The sequence below is a fragment of the Fusarium musae genome, chromosome 6, assembly GCF_019915245.1.
Source record: "Fusarium musae strain F31 chromosome 6, whole genome shotgun sequence".
In the NCBI taxonomy this organism is placed as follows: domain Eukaryota; kingdom Fungi; phylum Ascomycota; class Sordariomycetes; order Hypocreales; family Nectriaceae; genus Fusarium; species Fusarium musae.
Genome location: NC_058392.1, coordinates 3,343,277 through 3,368,611, shown reverse-complemented (window position 1 = coordinate 3,368,611; position 25,335 = coordinate 3,343,277). Strand labels below are relative to the sequence as shown.

Genomic DNA, 25,335 nt, shown 5'->3' with positions numbered 1-25,335 from the left:
CGGGCAAAGAATTAATCTAGACAAAGGAGACGAAGACTGAATGAGTGAATGAGTGAAGACAGCCAAAAAATTGCAAGTGAATGGTCTGTACCGAGCTTCGCAATATTATGGACAGTGGAGGCAAGCAGACAGACAGGCCTTCAAAGCTCTCGGAACAGGGTATATCAACAAGCGAGGCCGATAAGGATCAAAAGGGGAATAAAAGAACCTGACGATCCCAAGAATGAAGAACCAGAATCAGGTAAAAGAAGAGAAAAGGCCTGTCAAGGTAATAACGGAAGTAAAGAAAAAAAAGAATCTCCAAGGGGTAGATCCGCCGTTGCAGTGTCGATGGGATCCAGAGCCAAAGCTTTCCCCCAGGATCCAATATCAAGCACAAGTACAAGGACAGGCACAGGCACAAGCAGGCAAGCAGGCAAGCAGGCAAGCAAGCTTGGTTGGCCTTTTTTAGGCGTGCTTTCGGGCCTCGTTATGATCGTGATTGCGCGCTCGTTTTCCTGGCCAGGGTAATCTTAAGCCGAGCCTGCATTGGCTCGAGCTACACAATGCACAGCTGATTGCACCCATTCAAGATGGTTACACCCATTCAAAAGCCACCCGAGCGTCTCCATCGACAGGGGTCATCCAGGTCAATTGGGCTTATTTTCCGTTCAGACCATCGCTTCACCTGTCAAATACTGACAACAGGCTTCTGAAAGTCTTCTTTAAAGATGGGTCCCTGGTCGGTTCGACGTTGGGGCTTGATTTTTGGACTCTGCTGTCATTCTAGATCTCTCGTCAAGAGATTCTCAGAGTCAAAAAGCTGGCGTCTTGAGATCATTCCATTTCTTGAGGTTGTGTCACATCTCACATGTAACATGTAACAATGAGTTGAGTTCACATGCTGCAGTGCTGCTCATGCATTGCACCGTTTGTGCCCCGTGGCTTGATACCCCAGACACAGCGACAGCTTCTCCTTCAGTCAACGAAGCCATTGAGAGCCGGACCATAACAAACTTTACGCGGCCACAACATCGCTAGAAAGGTCAAGCTTGGCAGCATATTCCTCCGGTTTCGAGTATCTTCGTTTGTTGAAGAATGATACCCAATCTAGAGGTTATTGCAGCCATTTTATCAGCGATTTTCTTCAACGCGTTAGACTCAAGGAAACGGAATATTAGAATATACAAAGTCTTGCTGTTTGTGATACGCCAATCTCATATTTCGACATCTTGCAAATGGTGGATGAGAAGTGGGGACCTCTACAGCTCAAGAAGCTGACATAATTGGTTGCGCATCAAATCACCTCCAGCCTACACCAACCTTTCTGTCGATCAAACATCAAGAACTTACAATATTTATCAATCACTACCCGTACAACGACATCATAATACTGTATATCACAAGTAAATCAGCATGGCTCCTATAAAACCTCTAAGCGGGCAATTTCTAGGCGAGCAACCAGACAAGCCCGTCCCGCGCGTGCCCAAATCTCCATCTCGGACTGCACAGATTCAGGCGCAGAACCGAAGGCGAGAGTACCTCAGTCGACATCCGTCATACTTTGATAACCTGGAGCACGAGCTCGCTGGTAAAGCCGTACTACTCGATCATCCCCAGCTCCCAACCTGACTTTGCCCCTAGATCCCGTGCTGTACGAGCGGCTAGTAAAGAGGTTCCAGTCTGCTTCGGAGCGTGAAGCTGAGGGCAAAGCAAAAGGCTATGGCAGAACCCTCGAGGCTGACTTGCAACGTGGAGAGCTCAAGCTATCGCGGCTGAAAGATGGTGACATTGAGAACTCGGGCGGTGATCTTGAGCATCCATGGGAGAAACCAGCGGCAGACAAAGCCCATGGCCTTCTTCTATGGCATGCATTTCTTGAAGAGCGTTTCGTTCATGGTCTAGACGAAGACTTTGACTACAAGCCCGTTGACGCAGATGAAGATCTTGATACCATGATCAGAAGAGACGCTCAAGATGCCTGGTTCGACGACGAAGAACCAAGTTGGATAGATGAGGATGAATGCTCAGCACAGCTACCGACAAGACAAGGCGAGACTGGAGTCCAAGACTTCTAGGTCCGCAATATCTCTTTCATCCGACCCCATCTCCCACTCTCAAACCTGATAATCTCAAAAGATCCGACCCAGGACCACAGACCACAGAGACCCTCTCTATTTTAGCCAACGAATTACACGTCGATAATGACGATCCCATGAATTACCGCACCACATTGCCACTTACCCTGAAGGCTCAAGCTAACTGAATTATGCATATTGAAAACATGCCGGCATTTTGTAGCTATTTTGCCTAAATTCCGCTGTCAGTGTCTAACAGGCAAATCTGGTCTATCAGACAACATATGATGAAACAACTACAAAAACTCTCACGATATTTTTTGGGTAAAATAGCCCAGGAACAAAATACGCCACAATTAAATGGGCAGAATCTATTACCGACGGCTATTTCAAGCCGTCGCACCGTGCCATCGACTTATCCTTCTCCAACTGAGAGCATACACACACACCATGCCGAGGTGTTTGGCTTGGCTTTCTAACTTGATCATCTGGTGTGGAACTCAACCCGGGTAATTGCGTGGCCTGACTGGATAAATGAATCAACTGAGATGAGCCTCAAGTCGCATTTACAAGTCAACGCGGGGTCAATTATCCATATCATATTATAATTCTCATTCAAATATTAAAAGGGAGTTCCTCTCAGCCACTGCAAGTCATCACCTCCACCCAAACAACAAATTACATCTCATAAAGTCATACATCATGGCGCCTCTCATCACCAACGTCTACAGCGCCGACCCTTCGGCGCATGTCTTTAATGGCAAGATCTACGTCTATCCTTCTCACGATCGTGAGACTGATATCAAGTTCAACGACAATGGCGATCAATACGACATGGCCGATTACCATGTCTTCAGCACTGAGAGCCTCGACCCACCAGCTGAGGTCGTCGACCACGGTGTTGTTCTAAAGACAGAAGACATCCCCTGGGTTTCTAAGCAACTCTGGGCTCCCGATGCCGCTGAGAAGAACGGCAAATTCTACCTCTACTTCCCCGCCAGAGATAAGCAGGGAATCTTCCGCATCGGCGTTGCTGTCGGTGACAAGCCCGAGGGACCTTTCACTCCCGACCCAGAGCCCATTAAGGGAAGCTACAGCATTGACCCTGCAAGCTTCGTGGATGAGGATGGACAAGCGTACCTTTACTTCGGAGGTCTTTGGGGTGGGCAGTTGCAATGCTACCAGAAGGGTAATGATATCTTTGACCCCGAGTGGCAGGGTCCTAAGGAGGTTAGCGGCGAGGGTGTTCCCGCCCAAGGACCAAGAGTAGCCAAGCTCACTGAGGACATGCACCAATTCGCAGATGAAGTCAAGGAGATTCAAATCCTCGATCCTGAGTCTGGTAAGCCTATTCTGGGAGATGATCATGACCGACGTTTCTTTGAGGCTGCGTGGATGCACAAGAGGAATGGAAAGTACTACTTCTCGTACTCAACAGGCGATACACACTTCCTGTGCTTCGCTACTGGAGACAGCCCATATGGACCTTTCACTTACGGTGGACGTATCCTGGAGCCTGTGCTGGGATGGACGACACATCACTCTATTGTCGAGTTCAAGGGCAAGACATATCTCTTCTACCACGACTGCGAGTTGAGCAAGGGTGTGGATCACTTGAGATCTGTCAAGGCCAAGGAAATCTTCTATGACGATGATGGCAAGATCATCACCACTACAGCTGATTAGATATCCACGGCGTTGCACATATGAGTTAAAAAGATACAATTTGATGTAAATAGACCACATATATCCAAGTCATTCCGTCGTGAAACACTCCATATTGTTGTACACCTAAATCACAAAATCTCCGAATCCTTCCGTATCGTAACTCATCAGCATAAAGTCCCACTTACCCTTACACGACTCCAACACGAAGCTTGTTCAAGGCTTCCTCATATCTAGCTGGGTTATGATCAATCAGCATGCTCGTTCCAAATCTCAGCTCCTTAAAGCGCTCCTCAACATCCTTGACATATTTCATCACAATTCTCTGGGCTGGCTTGCCAATGTGATCTTCTTCAGGTAGCAAGAATGCATCTCGCCTCAAGACGCGTTGTGTCTCGATGGTGAAAACTTCCCCAGGTGGCACAAGCTTACGGTTCGTCATACCGGCTCTGAGGCCTTGCAACACTGAATGACCCCATCTGGAGGAGTCACCAGATGGGACAGAGGGTAAACCTCCGTACCATTTGTCTGCCACACCAGTCTGGAAGGCCTGCCATATGCGTTGACGTATCTCCGCCTTGGCTTGTTGTTGGTCATTCTTGAATGCGAGTGCAACTGCCTGAAAGTCATGCAGAACTCCCAGTGACAAATATGGAACGATGTCGTTCCCATGAACCACGGTTGTGATGAGACCACGAGTTCTCTTGCGTAAAGATGCCGACATAGTGCTGGGAGGCCCATAGGCATACACGTGTATAGGACGTCGTGGTGGTAACGTAGAATGAACAGGCAGAAGCCCATCAGATAGTTCATCACCAACAGTCCTTTCTGGTCCCTCAATGGCAGTCACGAAGCCAGTGCCTGTTGGGTTTGGCTCGGAAAGCATCACTCCAAGCAATGCCGTCACTGCGCCGCCCAGGGAATGGCCACAGAGAACAAGTCCATAATCTGGGAATTCAAGCAATGCCTCTCGGAGAGTAAACAGCACGCGTCGATCGCCACCGTATAGGAGACGACGAGCTGAGGCATGGACACCTTTGTGTACCTTGTGGCCTCGACCACGCCAAGTTAAAACATCATAATCACATGTCATATCTGCCAAAACATCCTCAAAACCTAGTGTACCTCGACAAGCAAGCACGACTGCTTTAGCATCATGGTCCAGGGAGATGTAGTGCACCAAAGGAACGCCAGTACCGGTTGAGCCACTAGAGTCTGTCCCTCCTTGTGGATCAACAATAGAGGCAAGAAGAACGCTGTGGGTGTCTGATTCAGTATGATGGACAAAGTGTCTGACATCCGTATGGGTGCTATCCCAAGCTCTCAGTAGGGGCATATCTTTCGAAATGCCCATAAACTTGAGAAACGCAGAACCATACGATGCAGACGAGAACCTCATGTACCTTGTGATGTTTCGGAGTACATGCGCCTGTGGAAATATTCCATTCACCGTACCATCGCGTCGAAGTCCTCCAAGTGCATCTGACGCTGTGTAGGCGCTCTTTTGATGGTAGTATGAAAGGACCAGTGATGATTGTGAATCATTGGATGCCATGCTCCAAAGGCTTGGGCTCCTACGAAGGACCCTGCGGTGACCGGCAGACATTGGAGGAGGTGCAAGCAGGCCATCATTCTGGGCTTGCTGAACCCAAGACGAATCAAATGCGGCGCCACTCAGTGAAACACTCGGAGAGTGGGTTGGGGTGCCATACCCCGAATGGATAGAGTAGGTATCTGTTTGAGATATCATAGAATCTCGACGACGTTCGTGAACGGAGACATAACTTGCACGGGAAGGGTTGCGTGGGATAAGTTCCGCCTTCTCAATGCGCTTTTGATCCAAGGAAGAGCGGGGACTATGCATTGGCTTGTTGCCAGTCTTACTAACAGTTGATATCCGTGACTGTGGGCGAGGCCTGCTCTCTGGTGGCGGTGAATCCTTGTTCCAGATGTTTGAGATTGACTGACTTCCTTCTCGAAGAGCCTGTCTGAGACCAGTTTTCTTCTCGCTTGTTTGGCTCGTCGTCGAAGAGTCCGACTTCCTTTTGGGTAACACTCTTCTGGGAGCTGTGGTGTTTTCTCGCGGGAAAGTGGTCTTATTGGCGGCCTGCGAGGAGTTGACAGGTGCGCGTGGTCTCTTCTGGTTTGCTTCACGTTGTGGAGTTTTGATCTCTACTGGCGACGATGGTGGTGAGGAAGAAGTTGGTCGTGTGAACTTCCCCTTTTCATCTCGTATTGTGCTGGCTCGAGGTTTTGGTAAAGCTTGAGGAGAAGTTCGGGCTGGTTGATCGTTGGCGCTTTTGGCGGGTCTTGAACGTTGCGGTGGAGGCGACTTGACTCCTGTTGTCCTCGTCTTCTTGGGCACTTGGGGAGGTTCTTTGACTGGAACCTCGGGAGCCGGTTCCTCTTTTGATACATCAATCACAGAGACAGGTACATCTTGAGACCCCTGAAAGGAAATGTCACCAGTCCTTGATCTCTCGAGCCTATAGACAACACGGTAACTGGAGGCTTCGGGAGGGTCGCTTAGTATCTGGCTGGTACGGCTGCCTACCTGATTACTCAATCCCTTGGTCTCAACAATCTCGGCACCTGGTAGTAAAGGTAGAGGGAATGGACGAGGTCCATCAACGTCGATGGTGACTGTTTGCGTTGATGATACTGTATTTGAAATGGAAACGGAAGTGTCGGGAGGGAGTTTCTTGACCATTTCATCTTTGAGCTGGTCGATGACAGCTTCCTCTTCTTTGAGAGATGCGGATTGAGAACCAATGACGGCTTCTTGGAGTTTGGTCGGACTGGTGTCTCGAGATGTTGAACTGGCTGGCCTCGTGAAGACAGGAGTTCGAGTAATACGATCTTGAATGTCAACGCGTTCGCCATCGTTTAGCACGACGACGTCCCATATGATCTCTTCGGAGTCCTGCCGTCGTTTTTCCTCTTCGACCATTTTCCACGACCACCTTTGTAGGTATGCTAAAGCACATAGGCCAAGCACAAGATCCATCATACCAACGGTGTCCCCATGAATGCCGGTGGCGGGATCGTGAAACTCTCTTCTAATCAGTGTGATGATGCTCGCAATGGCTCGAGAGGAATCAGTCGAGCCGAAGATCTGATCGAGTGAAGACAAAAGTAGTTGTGATATCCCTGAAGCCATAGAGAAAGTTGTACTCGTGAAGTGAAAACCTGCACTTGTCCAAAAGACGGCCTGGGACATGGCATGGTGAAGATGCTCGAAACTTCGTTCGATGATGGATTCGGCTTCAGCGGTAGACATGTCGCTCTGTGATCGTGAGAGAGTTTCTCTTCCTGCTTGTGATAGAACGGTTTCGACCATGCTGCGAGCAAGTTCCAGGGAGGATAGCGTGGTTACCTTTGCAGCACTTAGACCGTAAGATCCGGCCCTGGAACTGAGACGGATAGCGAGGCATGTTGAACGCGTTGCAAGACTGACGGCTTGAGCTACTGGAGAGGGCAGCAGTGTTCGGCCTGGCTGTGGAGGGAGGTCCTCGGCCGATATGATGCTTGAGTTATCCATGGCGAAGTGGTTGTCATTGAAGCCCGATCGTGATAGTGTTGAGGGGCGAAAGAAGGGTGGAGATGACGGGATAGTTGTACTTGAAAGATATCACTACACACTTAGTGTGTCTATTCATAGAAAAGAATAACGAACAAGAGGTCTGGGTGTTTCTGGCTTATTTCGAGACGAGGTTTGAGTAGTTCAGCTCTGGCGTCGTGAATCCCAACACAGTTAACAGACCGAAGGGTTAACACCAATTACATGGTCGGAATGTAAATAAGAACGACAAAGAGCGAATGGCATGTCGCTTATGGATTTGGTTGGACGACATGGGATAATACAGGGAATAAGACAGAGACAAGAGACACAAGAGACACATCAAGAGATGACGAGATGCGAAACAGATTTGCATGTGATTGCATGATAAAGGAGCCTGTACCTGCCAAGACCCGACTTTGATGCTTGACAACTCATCAATTTAAATCCTTGTTCTTTTAGTGATTTGTTAGTGTTAGTGTCTAATCGCGCTGATATAATTCGTCTTATGAATTGACTTTTGTACCTGATCGGACCTCGATGTTACGGCGCTATCATAAATAGTGTCGAGGATGTTCCGAGTTTTGGAAAGCTTCTGATACCAATTATCAGGGTCTAGAAGCCATCCATTCCATTTCCGAGTGTCTCAAACATTCAATCTCTTGACACGACCCTTCATGCCTCAACGAATAACTAGATTAACGAGTGTCTCTGGTAAACAATCACTTATTTGACCAGGGACGCGGATTGTTGGCGGTAAGAAACAAACAACGGAACTTGAGACACAGATCCAACGTGTAACTTATCTTTTAATGGCTACTAGAGTAAAGTCACCCAATCCATCATTTCATGCCCCAAACATGTGATTTGACTCAAGTAAATAGAAGGGTCCATCTGTTGCGGCTTGATCATTTATGTTCCTATTGTAGTCTCCATGTATCGCACAACGAACCACGACATGCATTTGGCGATCGTAAGATGCCTGTAATAGTAATTTGAGAGGCCCTGCTTGAATTTATGCAATAAACTCACCAAGAGAGTTTACTCAACGTTTCTAAGGTATCCGGATGATAGATAAGACAAAAACTTCCCATTCATCCGTACATGTGAACCATGAAATGACTTCGCAACAGCTTCATCGCCCTCCAACAACATCACAATCTTGGTCCCCAACTGATTCTGTCACTTTCATCCAATTAAATACCTCGGTTCCGTGGTCTAGTTGGTTATGGCATCTCGTTAACACCGAGAAGGTCCCCGGTTCGATCCCGGGCGGAACCACACTTTTTGTCCTCTGGACCTTCTCCTAGACCAAGTGTCGGGATCGCCTTGAGGCTGTGACTCGCTGACCCCTGAGTGATGATGGTAAATCGTCCCCGATATAGAACCAGTGGGGGGCACTAAACACAAAAGGTACGGGAAAAGGACAAGCCAAGCTCAGCTCAAGACTCCGCCCATTCTTTGCTGAAACGGAAAAAGACGAAACTACTCCCAGATCTTACATCGATTATTTCAACATCCTACATATTTTTTTTTTTTTTTTTTTTTTTTTTTTTTTTTTTTTTTTTTTTTTTTTTTTTTTTAAGTCTATCTCTCTCCAATTGCTCTGTTTGAACATCCTTCAAAGACTTTTTGTTGAGATATCTCCCTATACCCCTCGATAAACACCCCGCCAAATCGACACCGACACCGCCATGGCTCAAGACGGCATGTTCAGCGCAAACCTCCTCTCCTCTGAGGTCAGCGCCGCTCTCCCCGAGGGTTATGCTCTGCGCGCCCTGCGAAAGTCAGACTTTAACAGCGGTTTCCTCGACTGTCTGCGTGTCTTGACCACCGTTGGCGACATCACCGAAGCCGACTTCGCCAAGCAGTACGACGACATGCTCGCTGCTGGCAGTTACTACATTATCATCATTGAGGATACTTCACGAGGCGACAAGCCTGTAGTTGGAACTGGCGCCTTGATCACTGAGCGCAAGTTGTAAGTCAATGGTCTTGACTGTCTGCTAGACAGCCGCTAACAGTCCGTAGCATTCACAGCTTGGGCGCCGTAGGCCACATCGAAGATATCGCCGTCGCAAAGGACCAGCAGGGCAAAAAGCTCGGTCTACGAATCATCCAAGCCCTGGACCACATCGCCGAGCAAGTCGGCTGCTACAAGAGCATTCTCGACTGCAGCGAAGCCAACGAGGGTTTCTACGTCAAGTGTGGCTTCCGAAGAGCAGGCCTCCAGATGGCCCACTACTATGAGGGCTCAAAGGGTAAATCCCAGTGATTTCATTAAGTAATTCTACGATATTATGAAATGCGTGTGTGTATGCGTATACATGGCGCATGCGCATGTTTCCTTTTGTTATCGTTTGTGTGCGTTGCACAGAGGCTGATGCGGTTTCGCATGGCGCAGGAAGCAAAATCTAAAGAGGTTACAATATTGGGCAGTTTAGAGGTAGATATGGATGGGAGAATATAGACGACATTTCTTGCACTGTTTGTACAGTTACCGAGCGACGGAACGAGTGAGATGTTGCGGGTACCCCGAGACATTCGGAGGAAATCCATGTAAGCTGCTGTGTGACAAGAATCATCAGCTGAGTGAGGTTCCATATTCGGCTTCCGATTCGAAGTACATGTGAATGACCGATGAATTTGCGCATAAAACCTGCTTATATGCCCGGTTGTTAGCTACAGCCACCCAGCTGAAAATATTCAGTCTCGCCCAGTTCTCTAAAGTCTTTTCGTCAAAATCCCCAAGTGAGTATCAAGATGTCCGACGAGTTGAGCCACTCCTTCATCAAAGTCCGAATTGCGGCCTTGCAATTGCTGTAAGTGATAAATGCCACTGCAGAATACTTGTTGAGTGGTTACTACAGTGTTCGATCCAAGAACCCTGATGCTTTCCATATCGTCAGGCATCTGACAAACCGAGTCACGACTTTCATCGACCCAAGCGGTTCTCTTCGCCTGGCCAGACGAAGACTTGTTCGCGCCCGTCGTTAATCACTCGACATTCCGGCTTTGCAAAAACGCCAAAGACATTATATTGTAATCTATTTTCAAGCTAGCAGACGACCAGGAGCGTATCGTTTATCGGCCCATCCAACCACCATCGACGACCAACACATGCCCACTCACATACCCACTGGCCTTACTCGCCAGATACACAGCCGTACCCTTGAAATCATCTGGTGAGCCCCAGTTACCAGCGGGAATTCTGGAAGTTATAGAAGCAAGACGTTCTGGGTTGGCGAGAAGAGCCTCGTTCATGTCGGTAGCGATGTAACCGGGAGCAATGGCGTTTACGGTGATGCCCCTTGAGGTCCACTCGTTGGCGAAACTCTTGGTGACTTGGCCTACCGCACCCTTGGAGGCAGCGTAGGCGGGGACAGTGAAACCGCCCTGGAAGGTCAGGAGGGAAGCGAAGTTGATGATGCTGCCGCGACGGCCGGTGATAGGTGAGGGTTCGAGGTTGAGCATGTGGGCGCCGACGTCGCGGCAGAGGGCGAAGACGGAGTTGAGGTTTACTTGGATGACCTGTAGCTCGTTAGATATGCTATGAGACAGAAATCGACTTTTCATACCTCATTGAAGTCGCTGTCGGGGAAGACTTCACAAGGGTGTCGTCGCTGAATACCAGCGCAGTTCACCAGAATGCGAATCTGATGTCCATCGGCGAGCATCTTAGGCACGAGCCCAGCAACTGATTCTTGCGATGATAGATCGGCTGTGTAGATGAAAGCCTTTCGGCCAAGCTTCTCGATAGACTCTTTTGTCGATTGTGATGTGGTATCTCGCTGTACGTCCAGTTAGTCTCGAGTTCTGGCCTCATCATGAGACGTTCCGTACCTGAACAAGAATAACATCGGCACCAGCTTCAGCAAGACCAATTGCTACGGCCTGGCCAATACCGCGTGTACCGCCAGTTACGAGAGCAGTTTGGCCCTCAAGGGAGAAGAAAGAAGCAGCCATTTTGAAATATTAGTTATTGACGTTGTGAGTAATTGGTGATGTTTTTTTTTTTTTTTTGTTTATTTAACGAGGGGCAGCTCAGTTCAGTTCCACCATGAGATGATGGACAGGCTGGGGTACTACGCTATTAATGACCGAGGGGTAAGCTTTTGAGCTCCGACTTAGGAGGAGCCGGATTGGCTCTAACTTGGTGAGTTGGACCGGACTAGAACTGGCCAATTGATTAATTGTTCGTAATGCAGGTTTACTCTGTAGGTTCACATTCAACCGGCTTGTGAAGGTCGGAGAGAAGGCCGAAGACGAGCTTTGGATGGATTCGCGCAGAAGGGTGATGCTATTCTGTATCATGAGATATGTACAGGCTGGTAGCACGTAGCTCTTGAGATGACAGGCTTAACAGATACACATCATAGATATTCACTGGGTGTTCAAGAACAAAACACCCTTATAAGAGACAGATCTGATCATTCTCCCTCATCCAGCTCATGAGTCGGCCAACATTTCCTTCCCTGGGCTTCTCCAACATCTCCAAAACAGTGGATCGTCCTAAACCCAACGGCTCAATCTTTAGCGCTTCACCCCGCGGGATACAGGGCAGTGGGGGCACGCTAACACTGTCTCTACCGCTGCGGATAAAGATTCTCTTCTTTTTTTCGCTGTCATGGGGGCATTGCACGTCATGGGACGTCTCGTCGCGGGGCCTTTCAATGGGCACCTTTTCCGAGGTCGAGGTCATCTCGGCCCTCTCTCCGCGATGAGACTCTGAGAATCAATTAGGGAACTGTTTTCTATAGCTTCTGTCCAATCCGATATTTGGTCGACATTGGCCCTGGCTTGAATGTCCTTGTTTAGTTCCGCCCTTTACTAATCCACCTCTCGCTCTCATCTTTGATCCATGATCTTCCAATAACTTTTGCATCTGTAACATTGACCATCACCTGCATATTTCTGTCACAATAGTCCACCAATTACTCAATTGGTCTTCTTTAATTATTCCCTTGATCATATCACCACTTTCGCCTCTCTCATACCTTCATCATGGCAACTGAGCGTGTCAAGGCCTCCGTCCTCCACGGTGAGAAGGATCTCCGTCTGGTAAACACCATTACTCAATTGCATCCAAGATCACAGACTGATTCAATTGACAGGAAGAACGTGAACTTCCCGCACCCTCAAGCAACGAAGTCCAAGTCGCTGTCAAGTCAACTGGCCTCTGCGGCTCCGATCTTCACTACTACAACCACTTCCGCAACGGCGACATCATCGTTCGCGAACCTCTCACTCTCGGCCATGAGTCCGCAGGCACAGTCGTAGCCGTCGGTTCAGAAGTTACACATCTCAAGCCCGGCGACCATGTCGCGCTCGAGGTCGGTCTTCCTTGTGAGGCCTGTGAGCTCTGTGGTGAGGGTCGTTACAACATTTGCCGTGGAATGAAGTTCCGCAGCTCAGCAAAGGCCAATCCTCATGCGCAGGGAACTCTACAAGAGAGAATTAACCACCCTGCTAAGTGGTGCCACAAGTAAGTCAATTGAATCTTTGTGAGGCGAGAAATGTACTGACTTTTTCTTAGGATGCCTGAACATGTTACTCTCGATCTCGGCGCTCTTGTTGAGCCTCTCTCAGTCGCAATGCACGCCCGTGATCGTGCCGCTCTCCCCAAGGGCTCAACAGTGCTCGTCCTCGGCGCTGGTGCCGTCGGTCTCCTCGCAGCCGCTGTCGCAAAGGCCGATCAAGCCAAGACCGTTATCATTGCCGACATCCTCAAGGACCGCCTTGACTTTGCTATTAACAATGGCTTCGCCGATGCTTCAGTAGTCGTCCCCATGGAGCGCCCACAAACTATCGAGGACAAGCTCGCCCTTGCTCAAAAGGTCGCTGCCATGGTGAAGGAGACACAAGTCAATGGAGAGGCTGTCGGTGAGGTTACAGCTGTGTACGAGTGCACTGGTGTCGAGACCTGTGTGCAAACAGCCATCTACGCTACCAAGCCTGGAGGCAAGGTCATGATCATTGGAATGGGAACTCCCGTCCTCACCATCCCCATGTCGGCTGCTGCTCTTCGCGAAGTTGACATCGTGGGTGTCTTCCGCTACGCCAACACATACAAGGAGATCATTGAGCTATTGGCCAACCCTCCTGCCAACATGCCTGACGTGAGCCGTCTGGTCACGCAAAGATACAACGGCATGGAGAACATTGAGGAGGCTTTCAAGATGGCTGGCAAGGTGAGGGACGAGCAAGGCAATCTTGTTATCAAGGTTGTTGTGGACTTTAACGAAAAATGACTAAAAGGTCGGTTGTAAATTAATAACGGTTGTGGGAGTTGTCACTGAGGGTTTCATGAATGGGGTAAAAGGCGTGTTGCATAGGATCTTGAGGATTATAGATACCTAGTTTCTGGTAAATTGAGATGCTTGAATAAGTTAATACTGTACCTTAACCTTTCTCCCTGCTATAATTGACATGCTCAACCGATGAGTCAACAGACTCGTGGATGCCGGTATTTGTTGGGAGAGCTGGATACACAACAACTACAAAGTCTTCCACTAAGATACAAACGACATAACCAGTTTTTACATGCAGAAATTTACATACTAGCATTTCAGGCCAAACTCACAGAGGAAGCACCGCAGTTCGTCAGATCTCATTGTAGTCCGATCTAGGGGCATCTTACGGCATGTCCCTATGACGAGGTCCTCGAATCCTCATGACATGACACTTCAATACAAGCACTAGCACATTAAGCAATGTCAAATATTCATGAGTTTAACTATTTCTATTCATGAAGCCAACTTGAGCTTCTGATCTATTATAGATGCAATATTATTCAATGCCGCTTTTCATCATGTCTCATCTTTATTCCCTATACCATATCTCTATAGCCGACCTTTGATTCATGACTTGTCGGGGAAACCGAAGTCGATGCCGAAGGGAGGGTAGACATATCGCTTGACCTCACCCTTCTTGACAAGGTCCTCGGAGTAGTCGTTCAGAGCCTTCATGTCCTCGTCGTCGAGGTCGACAATGGTCTTGTTGGCGGTGATACGCTCGGGGGTGACGGACTTGGCGAGGACAGTGCTTCCACGGGCGACTTCAACACTGTTAGCATTGTAACTTTCGCGAACAAGTTCATGTGACATACCATGGTAGCTGAGGAGGACAGTAGAGGCAGAGACACCCTTCTTCTCAGCAATCTTGACTACAGGCTCAGCAGTCATGACGGGGCCACCAGTGCTGCCAAAGGGGCTGTAGGCCTCAATGTGAATGCCTTTCTCTTTGCAGAAGTCAACAATCTCCTGTTGGGGGAGACTGGGGTGGTTCTCGATCTGGTTGACGGCGGGGATGATAGTGGCATGAGGCAGAAGCTCCTCGAGGTACTTCTTGCTGTACTATAAAGAGTGTTAGCTGAGATTGGTGAACTGAAGGTGATTAGCATACGTTGCAGACACCGACACCACGGGTCTTGCCAGTAGCAGGGAGCTTCTCCATGAGCTTCCAGCCATCGACGTGATTGTAGTCTCGGATAACATCTCGGGAACCATCAGCCTTCTTGGGGAACTTGTCGTCGTTACCCTCGGGGTTGAGGAGAAGAGGCCAGTGCTATAACCGCTTAGCAAGTAAACTCAAGAGATATTCTGACCAGTAACTTACCACAAGGAAGAGATCAACGTAGTCAAGGCCAAGAGCCTTCAGACTCTTGTCAAGACCAAGCTCAGGTCGGGTGTTGTAAGTAGCCCAGACTTTGGTGACAACAAAGATATCCTCACGCTTGACACCAGCCTCGAAAGCAGCCTTGAGACCAGCACCAACCTCCTCTTCGTTTCCGTAGCAGTAGGCACAGTCGATCAGCTTGTAACCGTCCTTGAGAGCGTATGCGACGGCCTTCTCGACCTCGCCAGCGGGAGACTGCCAGGTACCTACAAGCAACCAAAGTCAGTCAATTGACCTCTTGAGGGTCAAAACATGTGAAAACAACGCACCGAGACCAAGGGCAGGAATCTCCTGGCCAGTGTTGAGCTTGAAAGAAGAGGGAGCCATTATGTGAATCTTGTAAGAGAGTGGGTATCGTAAAGAAGAAGATGAGAGAGATCTAGAACGAAACACAAGAGAAGAAGCTCGTACAGAAGCGGGAGACGTGCAGGTTATAAACCGCTGCCACATCATGAACATGGCCCAATGCCCCTCATGCCTACGTAGCTTGATCTACCGAGCTACCTACTCTATTACAGCACCTTATCCTTCGATACAACAAAGTCCGCCCCCCAATGTACACGCTCATCTTTGCGGGGTGAACCCCGCCAAAGCGCTAGGCATGTCACCGAGCTCGAGGGGCATTTTTGCCTCTTAGAGCAAGTTTGGGGTGCAGTTTACACGGAAAAACGCTGATCGATGGAGATTTCTCGGGGTGGGGTTGCTCCGAGGCCTTTGAGATGGTGAGTTGAGGCTAACTTGGTGTGGTAGAGAGGTCGGTGAGAACTCCGGCCGACGATGCCCCCAAAGGTTGAAAGACGCTGTTTATGGAGTTGTTGTCCTTTCTGAGAATGCCGGGAAATATCTACTCTCGAGATTATGCTAGGGAAGTGTGTAGGAAAAGCTGAAGGGCCGATGGCCGACTCTGCCTCTTTATATATCCTGTGCTGATGATGCTATCACATATCCTGGCCCGTGATATACCACTTCCATCATCGTGGGGGTTGCTTCTGAAGCCAAGTGTCAGAAGCCATGAGACCAATCACGAACAATTTCACTCTGGTCACGGAAATGCCTGATACTCTGTCACTCAATATGTAAGTCTATGCCATTGAGGATCTACTGATTCATTATTAATCCTGAAACCCCCAACATGATCCATCGACGAGAGTCTTCCTGCAAGATCCTTTCCCTCTATGCTACGTCGCTCCAATCCATCTCTAAAGAAAAAACGACTACAAAGTATAAGGTACAAACATACGTACATATGGAAAAGAAGTGCACCTATCGAATGGTACCCCATTACAACAAAACATGTGCCGTAAACTCCCTTCCTTGGTCCAAGTTTTTCCCCGCCCGCCTCTTTTTCTCGTGTATTGTGTCTTGTGTTGCGTTTCGTCGTCAAAGTTTAGCCCGAAACAAGAACCCAGATCCTACAGTTTGTTAGTAACTGCTAATCACCCTTGACCGTAGTCTTGGTAGTGTCTTGGAGACGAGGGGTGAACTTACAGGAAGAAAATCATTAGCGTTCCAAACATCTTGGCAATCAACATTCTGTTGCTCGACACTCGGTTCCAGTATTTGAGGAGTTCTCGCTGGGCTCCTTCAACATTATCAACCACGTCCTCTGTGTTGGCGTCGATGCGCTGGATCATCTCGCTCTGTTCCGAAACCATGGTAGCTAGTTGTCCAAAGATGCTGCCAAGCTCGCCAATGGTCTTCTCGATAGCCTCAATCGCTTCGCCTCTTTGTTGAATATATGTGTTGGAGGGCTGTGCTTCTTCCATCATCAGCAGCTGTTGATCACCAACGGGGTTGAGAGACAGTGTATCTTGAGCTGCCGGTGCGGGTGAGTTGCGAGCTGGTGTTCCGTAGAGAGGGGAAGCCGACTGTTGAATCGATGGTTGGGCGTGTTGCGACACAGAGGAAATAAAGTTCTCTGTTCTTGAGCGCGATGCCTGGATGTTCTTGGTTCTGGCCTCAAGAACGTCCTTGAAGTTGACCGAGACGTCAGTGAGCTTGCCTTGTAGTAGGTAGACAACATTCTTGTTGTGCTCGCCCTCCTGATCGGCCTTGGGGTGTTGTTGCTTGGTGAGTGTTTGAAGAGCTCCAATTTGCTGGTTCAGAGACGAGAGATCTTGCTTGATGACGAAAGTAAGCTCGTTGATTTCCACAGGACGGTCGTCGAAAAGTGTTCGTCGTTTCGCCACTGTTTCTTGAGGTTAGAACGATGAACTACGCGGGGCATTCGCGTCGCCCAGCTTAGCAGATAGTACTCACATTGAGCTAGCTTTTCCAGCTTGCCCATAGTCGCAGAGATGCCACGTCCAATCTCAGCAGCCTTCCGGGCGAACTCGGATCGTCTTGGAGGACCTCCAGCATGACCGTTGGCGGCATCTTTTTGCGCATCAGTCAATAGAGACCGGCGCTGAGAGCTGACTTTTGAGGAGGATTGTTTTCGCTGTGCCTGGGCGAGTACCGACTTGAACTCGGAGGTTCGGTCTTGAATAGATGCGACAGCCATGGTGGCCAAATTAAGAGGGGTTAAGGATAAAAGCCGAGATGTCAGACTGCGGCCAGCGCGGTTTCGTGTCTCGAAAAGAGTCGTGCAGAATCGGTGTGATAGATAGCAGCGATAAATATGCCACCTATGCGACTTGTGTTTCACTAGAGATGTGTCGATTTGCGAGTGTCGAACGTCGATGTGGAAGGGTCCGGATCAGGTCTCGGTTGGCAGCGCAGGCGAAACGAAACGTCGAGGGGTGACGCGGACGAACGAATAGCAGGATAACTAATTAGAAAGGAGTACTTCGAATCGAAGGAGTTTGGTCGAGAGTGCAATGCGTAAGAGAGGATTAAAGTGTCGCGAAGCCTCGGGAGTGGTACGAAATGGAGAAAAAGGCTAGCTAAGTTAGAGAGAGCTAAGTTGAACGGTACCGTAGATGCGCAACAAAGAATGCCAGAGACAAAAGAGGTTTGATTTGAATTGGCTGTCGCTGCGTCTGAAAGGAGATTGGACTGATTGAATGATTGGGGAACGTGTCGTGTCGTTTGGCTTGTTCCAGACTGGTCCAGTCTGGCCGAGGGGCAGGGGTAGGTTCAGTTCAGTGAGTGAGTGTGTGTGATTCGCCACGCTGGCTCTTTTACCAGACCGGACTGTTATTAGATGCGTGGCTTTACATGTGGCTGGGTCTCACGTTGGTATTTGAGAAGATATTCTGGCTCCAGCATTAGCAAAGAATACATTGACCCGAGAAGGCAATGAAGCCTTTATCTAATAGATAAGTATGGATATGCCTTGAACATGTATTTCTTCTGAGATAGACCAGCACTATCACAATCATCGCCTAGATCCAATGTCTATGGAGAGTCGAAGGTTGTATATCGTGAGTTGATCACGATGGTTCCAATGCAGACTGCATATACGGAGTATCTATTACTCTATTTAGTATTCGAGATGCTTGCTGTATATAGTAGTATATTGAACCCATAGTAAGGGGTTCTCCATTGCTCAATCAATCATCTTAGTGATCTAGACGACAACTGCATACATACTCTCATGAGAAGTCTCTACCAGCTCGTAAAGTTCACCACTAAGCCTACCTACAATTGCTACCATTTCTTCGTATCAAAATTCCATCTCCGTAGCATCTTATAGCTCCAGTCTCAACTCTACCTCGTATCTCAAATCCAATCATCTTATTCTGCAATCAAGTGGAGCCTAGGGTGAGCGGGAATGACGGCATTGAACCCCTTAACTACTACCTGTTACTGTTCTAGCATTCTTTGCTAGACACGCAATAACAGAAATCTGTACCGCTGCACAGACTCAAGACGGCCACGGGAAAAATTGGTGGTTAGCTCAGCAATTCACAGCCGTTTCATGGTCGGCACTCGGAATCCTGGTACCCTAAAAGACGTGTCATACCTTAGTCGACGTCACCTGTCCTATCAAAAGCAAGTTAATAAAGGCGCTGCTGTGTCTTCATTCACATCCATGGTCGTACGTGTGCATGTGCAACTTGGAATCCGTGTTTACGTGTGACATTTGCGTTGAATGCTATCTAAACCTCACATACATGATACAGCAAGGAGGAGATATGAGGGGCCAAGAAAGCCACTTGTTATGCAATGGGTTCGCAGTTCGTTGATGTTGAGGCCAGTGCCGCAGACCTAGGTAGGTAAAGAAGGTTATCACGAGGTGTCGAAAGGGTTCATCCTAGTGGATAGGTAGGTGACGAGGACTGAGGCACTAAGCCCCCCTGACCAAACAGCCAACTCTTCGACGACGGCCGTAGTTAATTCAGGTGATCAGTCTCCAAGGCTCCAAGAATAATTACAGTACCTTATGTGCAACATCAGAGGGGGCCTAACATAGAAGGACACGCGAGCTCACGGGTATCTTGACTCGACAGACTTGAAGCTCTTTTCTCCTTTGTCTGATATCCCGAGGCGTAGAACAATAAACCGTTTCCCCAGGATGAAAAGCAAGGATATGTCAAAAATAGCAATGGCCAGTTCTTGATCCATGTCTCGAAAGGCTAATTGGGATAATTATCAATGTGGATTTTAATTACTTGCTCTATAAACTTCCATTCCGTGCACTAACGCGAAGTGAAGTGAAGGGAGTCCACCCAAGTTCTATTAGCAGACGATCTCGTAAATTCGTGCCAGTGAAGACCTAATAATAAAGCTCTAATCATTCTAACGCTGGGTTGACTCCGCTGGTAATTTCATTCCATTGATCGGCCCATTTCGGTTTCTTTTTTTGTCGCTTCTAGGTAGACTAGTCGTCCCCTGTATTGGATGATAACGGGCAACGGCTGCCATAAAAAAATAACCGTCGCAATATGTAATCCTCGTAGTGATCTTCTATTTCTTGGGTTTCAACGAGGCTGGGCAAACTGGGGTATCTTGATGCTCCTCTGTATTCGGTTCCTTGTCTTCCTTTATTAGTGGTTCAAGTTGTCCGCAGCCCCCAGTCTCTAGAACAGCAACCGCCTGAAGTACCCCATCCACCTCCGTCATCCAATCTCCAACGGGCTACCACAGCGGCGGGCAGCATAGCACTAGGCCAAAGGTGACAAAAGTGGCTAACCGCACCATTCATTCATTCATTCATTCGCATTCGCGCTCGCTCAGGCCACCACCAGAAACGTAACTCTGCCTCCTTCTTTCTATCACCATCTTGTCGCCATCATTCACAAGCTGTCGTTGGCATCTACTGTTTTGCCATAACCTTCTTTGTTCTGCTCCCTTGATCTCATTCTTCTTCTTCTTCTTGTATTGACTCTTTTCGCCGTTTGTGTTTCTTGGCTTGCAGACCTTGTATTTTAAGCTCTTTGTTAATCTCGACCAACCGTCAGTCACCTACCGACGCATTACTTTCTCCGCCGCCGATCTTCGTCGCCGAACCCGATAAATAGCCCGGTACACCTAATCCTATTGCCACGTCCTCCCAGTTCTACTGTTGCCAACGCCGCCGACCGCTGGATTCCCCTCAAGCATCACGAGGCCATCCAAGAATGCTTCGATAGTCGAGTCTGGCTAAAAATCCCAAACACGACATGGATGGGACTTATAATAACCCTTATGCGCAAGGGCAGTCGCAATCTCCATTGTAATTATCCTTCGCAGTACCCAAAGTTTCTCACCGTTAATCCGCAATCGCTTCTAGATCTCCCCAAACGCCTGGAGGATATCAGGTCAACGTCAACCGCACTAAGACGAGGAAATGGGTCCAAGCGCCGACTCAGAATTACGATGGTGACGATTGGGGCGCCGACGAGTTCGAGGATGACGAGCCACCGCCGCCTCCCCCGGTTCCTCGAGTAACAACAGGTCTCCGACCGGTCGGACAACGAACCGAATCATTTGGGCCCTCCCCAAGATTGGCTGCCGCTGTCGCTTCCAGTTCTCGCAGCTCAAGCAACGCGCCATCGCTACAGCTTCAGACAAACCATCCGGATGTGCCCAACCCAGGCCACCCAGAACAATCCCATAATGTTTCGTCACCGGTTACAGGGCGAACCGGATCACCTGCTCCTTTGTCTTCAGGTCCTGGATCTTCAAAGGCGCCCAGTTATGACCAACAGCCCGACGTACGATCCTCTACCCCGCAGAGCACCGCAAGTTCCGCTGCTCGTGGTTCGCCTTCAATCCGACCCGATTTTCGCCATATAGATGATGAGCGTAAGTTGGGCGGGTCGCCGTTGTCCGTCACAGAGAATATCGCACCCAGACCCGATGATCACTCTACACCCCCAGTCAATGAACCGTACCAGCCAGGATACGGTCGAGGAGATGGCCCAGCGATTGATAAGGTCCAGAAGCAGCCAACTTTTGATGCCATTCTCGCGAAGCGTGAGGAGCTAGGTTTAGGATCTCAGGGGTTGCACGATCCTCCCACTCTAGATAGCATTGCTCCTCCAGAGCCTGCTAGTCACACGGAAGAAACTGTGATTCATTCGCCTGTGGATATTGACAGGAAGCGATTATCTGTCAGCCCACAGCTTCCTGATGTTGCGCGTATGTCAGTATTTGGCGCTGATTTCTTCTCTTCGGGAAACAAGTCCAGCGGTCCTGCCTCTGCTCAAGACCCGACCAAGCAAGACCAACCTTCAGTTCCCAGTCAAGCAACTGATGGCCCCGGAAATCTCGCAACTTTGGAAGAGAAGCCCAGAGAGAGTGAAGACAACGCCAGCACTCCTGGACCTAACAGCAGCACCTCTCTTGCCCCTGTGAATGATCCTCGAGCTGTTCCACCTCTGCGTACACCAAGCCCAAACTCAAAGGGACTCTTCCCATCGCCTAGAGAGCCTACATCAGCCACCGACTCCAAGATTACGCCTACAGAGCCTCTGCACCCTCGACAACCGGATTACTCTCCATCGAACTACGAGCCTAATTCTGCTTTGACACAAGGATCTTTGAACACCTTCAATTCGTCACCTGTTAAGGAAAGTGACGTCCTGAGTGAGGAGATCATGAGGTCCCTTAGCCCCATTGCTCCAACACCAAGCTCTGCAGTGTCTCGGCCTCTGCCCGGTAACTCTCAGTCTTTGACACCAGGTGACCGGGGTGTCACTCGTAACAGCAGCTATACCCTTAGCGATTATGATAGCTATTGGGCCGATTCAAACGAGAAGCCTGGGCAAGACTCGAAGACCGAAGCAGAGGACCAAGAGAAGCCCAAGACTGAGACCTCTCCAGTTCATGAGCAGAAGCAGCAGCCAATTGTCCAACCGCTGTCTAGCGCCGTGGTGTCTACCGAAACCCAGCCTATCGCTCGACCAGAGTCACTCAAGTCTGATTCACGGCGCAGATTCTCTTGGGAGGCTGGTTTCGATTCCCCAACAAAGATTCTCCCTGTCGAGCCGCCCTCTGGTACTTTCAACAACGAAGCTCTTCGCCCAGCTTCTCCTTCACCTCTAGCACCAGTGGGTGCCCAATCTCCAAAGGACGAGGCTTTGGATGTTGCGAGCCAAACCAAAGAGACACCTCAAAATGTCGAGACTCCGAGAATCGTCATCCCGCCTTCTGGTGGCATTTCTCATCAAGTTTCCAAAGCCAGTACGCTACCGCCAAGTCAGCAGCCAGCTCCTTTGGAACCCCCTTCCCCCGTCTCTATCGAAAATGACGATGCAACTCCTCGAGCCATTGACAATCGTCGTCCATCTGTTGCAGAGAATAAATCATCGAATCAGGTACCTTCAAATCTTACGTCAGCATCGCCACCCCCAGATAAGTCGACCAAAGCTCTTCCTCCCAGTCAGTTCCCTCAGACTACTCCATGGCGCGATATTATGAGCCTAGCAACACCCGTTCAAAGGACCCTCAAGTTTGAAGCGGGTTTAGCTACACACCAAGCGTGGGACTCAGGTCTGGAGAACTGGCTGTCTAATCTGATGACCGAGCATCCCGAATACGCGAACGGAACTTCCTCCTTCTCCGGAGCCGGGGTGCCCACAAGTCAAAAGGGACACGCATCAGGTCCCAGCCTTTCTCACAACCAACAGCCGTATTACCAGCAGTATCTTAATGCAAGCTCGCCTACGACAGGGCCACCACCAGGACGATCTCGACTTGGCGGATCCGTGCCATCCGGCACCAGCGGCTTCGGAAACTCGAGCAACCAGATTGGAACCAAGGGCAAGGAACTCATGCAGTCTGCTGGAAAGATGGGCAAGGGATTGTTTAGCAAGGGAAAGAGCAAATTGCGTGGAACTGGGGACAAGGTATTTCACTGACGCTTCTCTTTTTAGAACCTGTTGTGATGGGCTTCTTCCTCTTTTTTTCTCCCTCGGAGCAGGGTTATTGTTGGATTAAATCTCCTTTCGTCATGCACTTCGGGGCTGATGATCACTCTTGACCTTACCTTATGATGAGACGGGTGTATGAGATAGGAATTCTACGACGCTTGTTCCCTTTTCTCCTCCCGCATTGTCATCCATCATGATGTTGCCCATCCATCAGGCTATGTGACAAGAGTGTTTATTAATGTTTCTTTGGTTGACAGGGCGAACCAATATCTCCGGTGCAAACAAAGTTCAAAGCTGAAAGACGCGCATCGTGGGGTTTAGATCGTCTCACAAGATCCCGCGCTGATGACTCCTCCGACAAAGACGTCGTGATCTCGAGGCCTTCGACCCAGTCGTATCATGCTCCCCAGTCCTCCCAATCTTCTAGCATGCTACAGTTTGGCTCTGTGCCTTCGACTGGCGAATCAGGTAAGAGACTTGCTTCACGCGAGAGCTATGGGCCTCAGCTCTCCCAAGATCCAGCTGCTTCTACCTCTGCCTCTGCCTCTGCTTCTATTTCCGCTCCCGCCAGTAAAGAAAATGATGATAGATCGCAATGGTTCATTCCAACTCCCATCGATGAGTCTACTTGGGATCCCTTCAAAGGAACAGACCTTGCCAAGGGTAAAGCTTCTCAGCAATCAGGAGCCATGCTTGCAAACCAAGGCCATCCTCAGGGTGGCTCCAGCACCCAAATGCCATCCAGTAATCCAATGTCTGGCGGTGCTACTCCTACGCCTGCCAGCGGCGGTATTCGTATGGTGCCTCCAGAGGACCCTACACACCCATCACCTCAACCGACGTCTGTTTATTCATCGGTTATCTCACAGGCCCCCATGACAAATGCACCTCAGTCTCAAAGTCCGACTCAACCACATGATCCCTCGGCCATGGTTCAGCGTCATTCCTCCTTTGTTGGACTACCTCCCATCAGAAGAGGGTCGACTTTTGATGTTAACTCGAGATCGACAGCGACTGAACAAAGAACCACACAGCCTATCGCTGAGCATGTTACTGCTGAGCCGGAAGACCTCGATGAGATTGCTCGTCAGCAGGGAACACTGACATCTGAGGTTACGGTCGGGTCTACATTGGTTGGGACAGATTCTATCATGGAAGAGAAGTTCAAGAAAGATGTGGATGGATCAGAACCTCAATCACCCCCTCCGCAACAATCGCCACGCCACTCACTGCAGCAATCACCTCCCAGGGGACCACAGCATCCATTCCAGATGCACCCAGTCCAACCCGGGCCTATGCCACCGCAAACTCAGGGATACCAGCCTCCGACGCTACCCTTGCTTCCGCCTCAACTCATGGGAGGCCCCGTTCAGAGGCTTCCTCCGTCTGGTCCGTGGAAATTGGAGGAAAGCCACTTGTCTGAGCCTCTTCACCGCGTTACTCCCAAGCCTCAGGCAGTCCCACCATCGGGTCAATGGAAGTTGGAAGAAAGTCACTTGGCCGAGCCCCTTCATATGGTTAACAGAAACCGAGCGGGCACGAATGCCTCGCAGATTTCCCAGCTCTCGCAGCGTTCACAACGTTCACAGCAGTCCCAAAATGACCCTTTCTACGGCTACAACAAGGAAACTGGAGAGGTTCCCCCTTCTCCATCTTCGAGTTCTACGGCTAATAGGCATCATCAACGGCAAAAGCCTTCTGAAGTGCCACCTTCATCGGCCAATCGTTATCCTGGTCTCTTCCCTGGTCATCAACGACAGCCGAGCGGCTCTAAAGATGTTCACCCTGGTCCTGGATCTCAGTTCATCAGACGATTTTCTCAAGAGGGCATCGCCAGAACAGGGACGGGCGACACTACTAATGAAGACCGGGGACGTTCTAAAAAGGCCTCGGCGTTGTTGAAGGACATTGGGCACCGTTTCAGGAAGAGCTCGACCGAGCGACGAAGCACGCCTGTGGATCACCACGGTCGGCAGTTCCATCCTCCGCAACAACAGCAGCAACTTCAACCACCGCACGCTGACGTCCATCATGATGCGGCTTCTGTCTCGAGTGTGACGACGGACGGAACCCATGACAAGAAGAAGTCGAGAGCCAGTTTCATGCTTGGTCTGAGGAAGTAGCAGAGCCGTGAACG

The 25,335-nt window shown here is 49.5% G+C and overlaps 9 protein-coding genes and 1 non-coding gene across 10 annotated transcripts; 6 read left to right on the top strand and 4 right to left on the bottom strand.

Moving 5' to 3' along the window:
- Window positions 1-1,395: 1,395 nt before the first annotated feature.
- On the top strand, window positions 1,396-2,057 carry J7337_008896 (uncharacterized protein; the record flags this gene model as incomplete). The annotated part of the gene is made up of 2 exons (XM_044826501.1): window positions 1,396-1,570; window positions 1,600-2,057. The coding sequence occupies 2 exons, from the start codon at window positions 1,396-1,398 to the stop codon at window positions 2,055-2,057; spliced, it is 633 nt and encodes a 210-aa protein (XP_044679418.1).
- A 702-nt stretch (window positions 2,058-2,759) lies between these two features.
- Window positions 2,760-3,743, top strand: J7337_008895 (uncharacterized protein; the record flags this gene model as incomplete). The annotated part of the gene is made up of 1 exon (XM_044826500.1): window positions 2,760-3,743. The coding sequence occupies one exon, from the start codon at window positions 2,760-2,762 to the stop codon at window positions 3,741-3,743; it is 984 nt and encodes a 327-aa protein (XP_044679417.1).
- Window positions 3,744-3,912: 169 nt separating this feature from the next.
- J7337_008894 (uncharacterized protein) lies at window positions 3,913-7,263 on the bottom strand (the record flags this gene model as incomplete). Its single annotated transcript, XM_044826499.1, has 1 exon — window positions 3,913-7,263. The coding sequence occupies one exon, from the start codon at window positions 7,261-7,263 to the stop codon at window positions 3,913-3,915; it is 3,351 nt and encodes a 1,116-aa protein (XP_044679416.1).
- A 1,225-nt stretch (window positions 7,264-8,488) lies between these two features.
- Window positions 8,489-8,562, top strand: J7337_008893. The gene has a single exon. It is a non-coding gene; the product is annotated as a tRNA-Val (tRNA).
- Window positions 8,563-8,975: 413 nt separating this feature from the next.
- J7337_008892 (uncharacterized protein) lies at window positions 8,976-9,556 on the top strand (the record flags this gene model as incomplete). Its single annotated transcript, XM_044826498.1, has 2 exons — window positions 8,976-9,262; window positions 9,313-9,556. The coding sequence occupies 2 exons, from the start codon at window positions 8,976-8,978 to the stop codon at window positions 9,554-9,556; spliced, it is 531 nt and encodes a 176-aa protein (XP_044679415.1).
- Window positions 9,557-10,365: 809 nt separating this feature from the next.
- On the bottom strand, window positions 10,366-11,247 carry J7337_008891 (uncharacterized protein; the record flags this gene model as incomplete). The annotated part of the gene is made up of 3 exons (XM_044826497.1): window positions 10,366-10,812; window positions 10,860-11,072; window positions 11,125-11,247. The coding sequence occupies 3 exons, from the start codon at window positions 11,245-11,247 to the stop codon at window positions 10,366-10,368; spliced, it is 783 nt and encodes a 260-aa protein (XP_044679414.1).
- Window positions 11,248-12,285: 1,038 nt separating this feature from the next.
- On the top strand, window positions 12,286-13,532 carry J7337_008890 (uncharacterized protein; the record flags this gene model as incomplete). Its single annotated transcript, XM_044826496.1, has 3 exons — window positions 12,286-12,342; window positions 12,396-12,766; window positions 12,818-13,532. The coding sequence occupies 3 exons, from the start codon at window positions 12,286-12,288 to the stop codon at window positions 13,530-13,532; spliced, it is 1,143 nt and encodes a 380-aa protein (XP_044679413.1).
- Window positions 13,533-14,141: 609 nt separating this feature from the next.
- GAR1_2 (H/ACA snoRNP pseudouridylase subunit) lies at window positions 14,142-15,285 on the bottom strand (the record flags this gene model as incomplete). Its single annotated transcript, XM_044826495.1, has 4 exons — window positions 14,142-14,636; window positions 14,686-14,847; window positions 14,899-15,164; window positions 15,228-15,285. The coding sequence occupies 4 exons, from the start codon at window positions 15,283-15,285 to the stop codon at window positions 14,142-14,144; spliced, it is 981 nt and encodes a 326-aa protein (XP_044679412.1).
- A 1,060-nt stretch (window positions 15,286-16,345) lies between these two features.
- Window positions 16,346-17,461, bottom strand: J7337_008888 (uncharacterized protein; the record flags this gene model as incomplete). The annotated part of the gene is made up of 3 exons (XM_044826494.1): window positions 16,346-16,370; window positions 16,447-17,146; window positions 17,218-17,461. The coding sequence occupies 3 exons, from the start codon at window positions 17,459-17,461 to the stop codon at window positions 16,346-16,348; spliced, it is 969 nt and encodes a 322-aa protein (XP_044679411.1).
- A 3,043-nt stretch (window positions 17,462-20,504) lies between these two features.
- On the top strand, window positions 20,505-25,321 carry J7337_008887 (uncharacterized protein; the record flags this gene model as incomplete). Its single annotated transcript, XM_044826493.1, has 3 exons — window positions 20,505-20,557; window positions 20,615-23,174; window positions 23,456-25,321. 3 exons carry the CDS (start codon window positions 20,505-20,507, stop codon window positions 25,319-25,321), a joined length of 4,479 nt encoding a protein of 1,492 aa, XP_044679410.1.
- Between the last annotated feature and the right edge of the window lie 14 nt (window positions 25,322-25,335).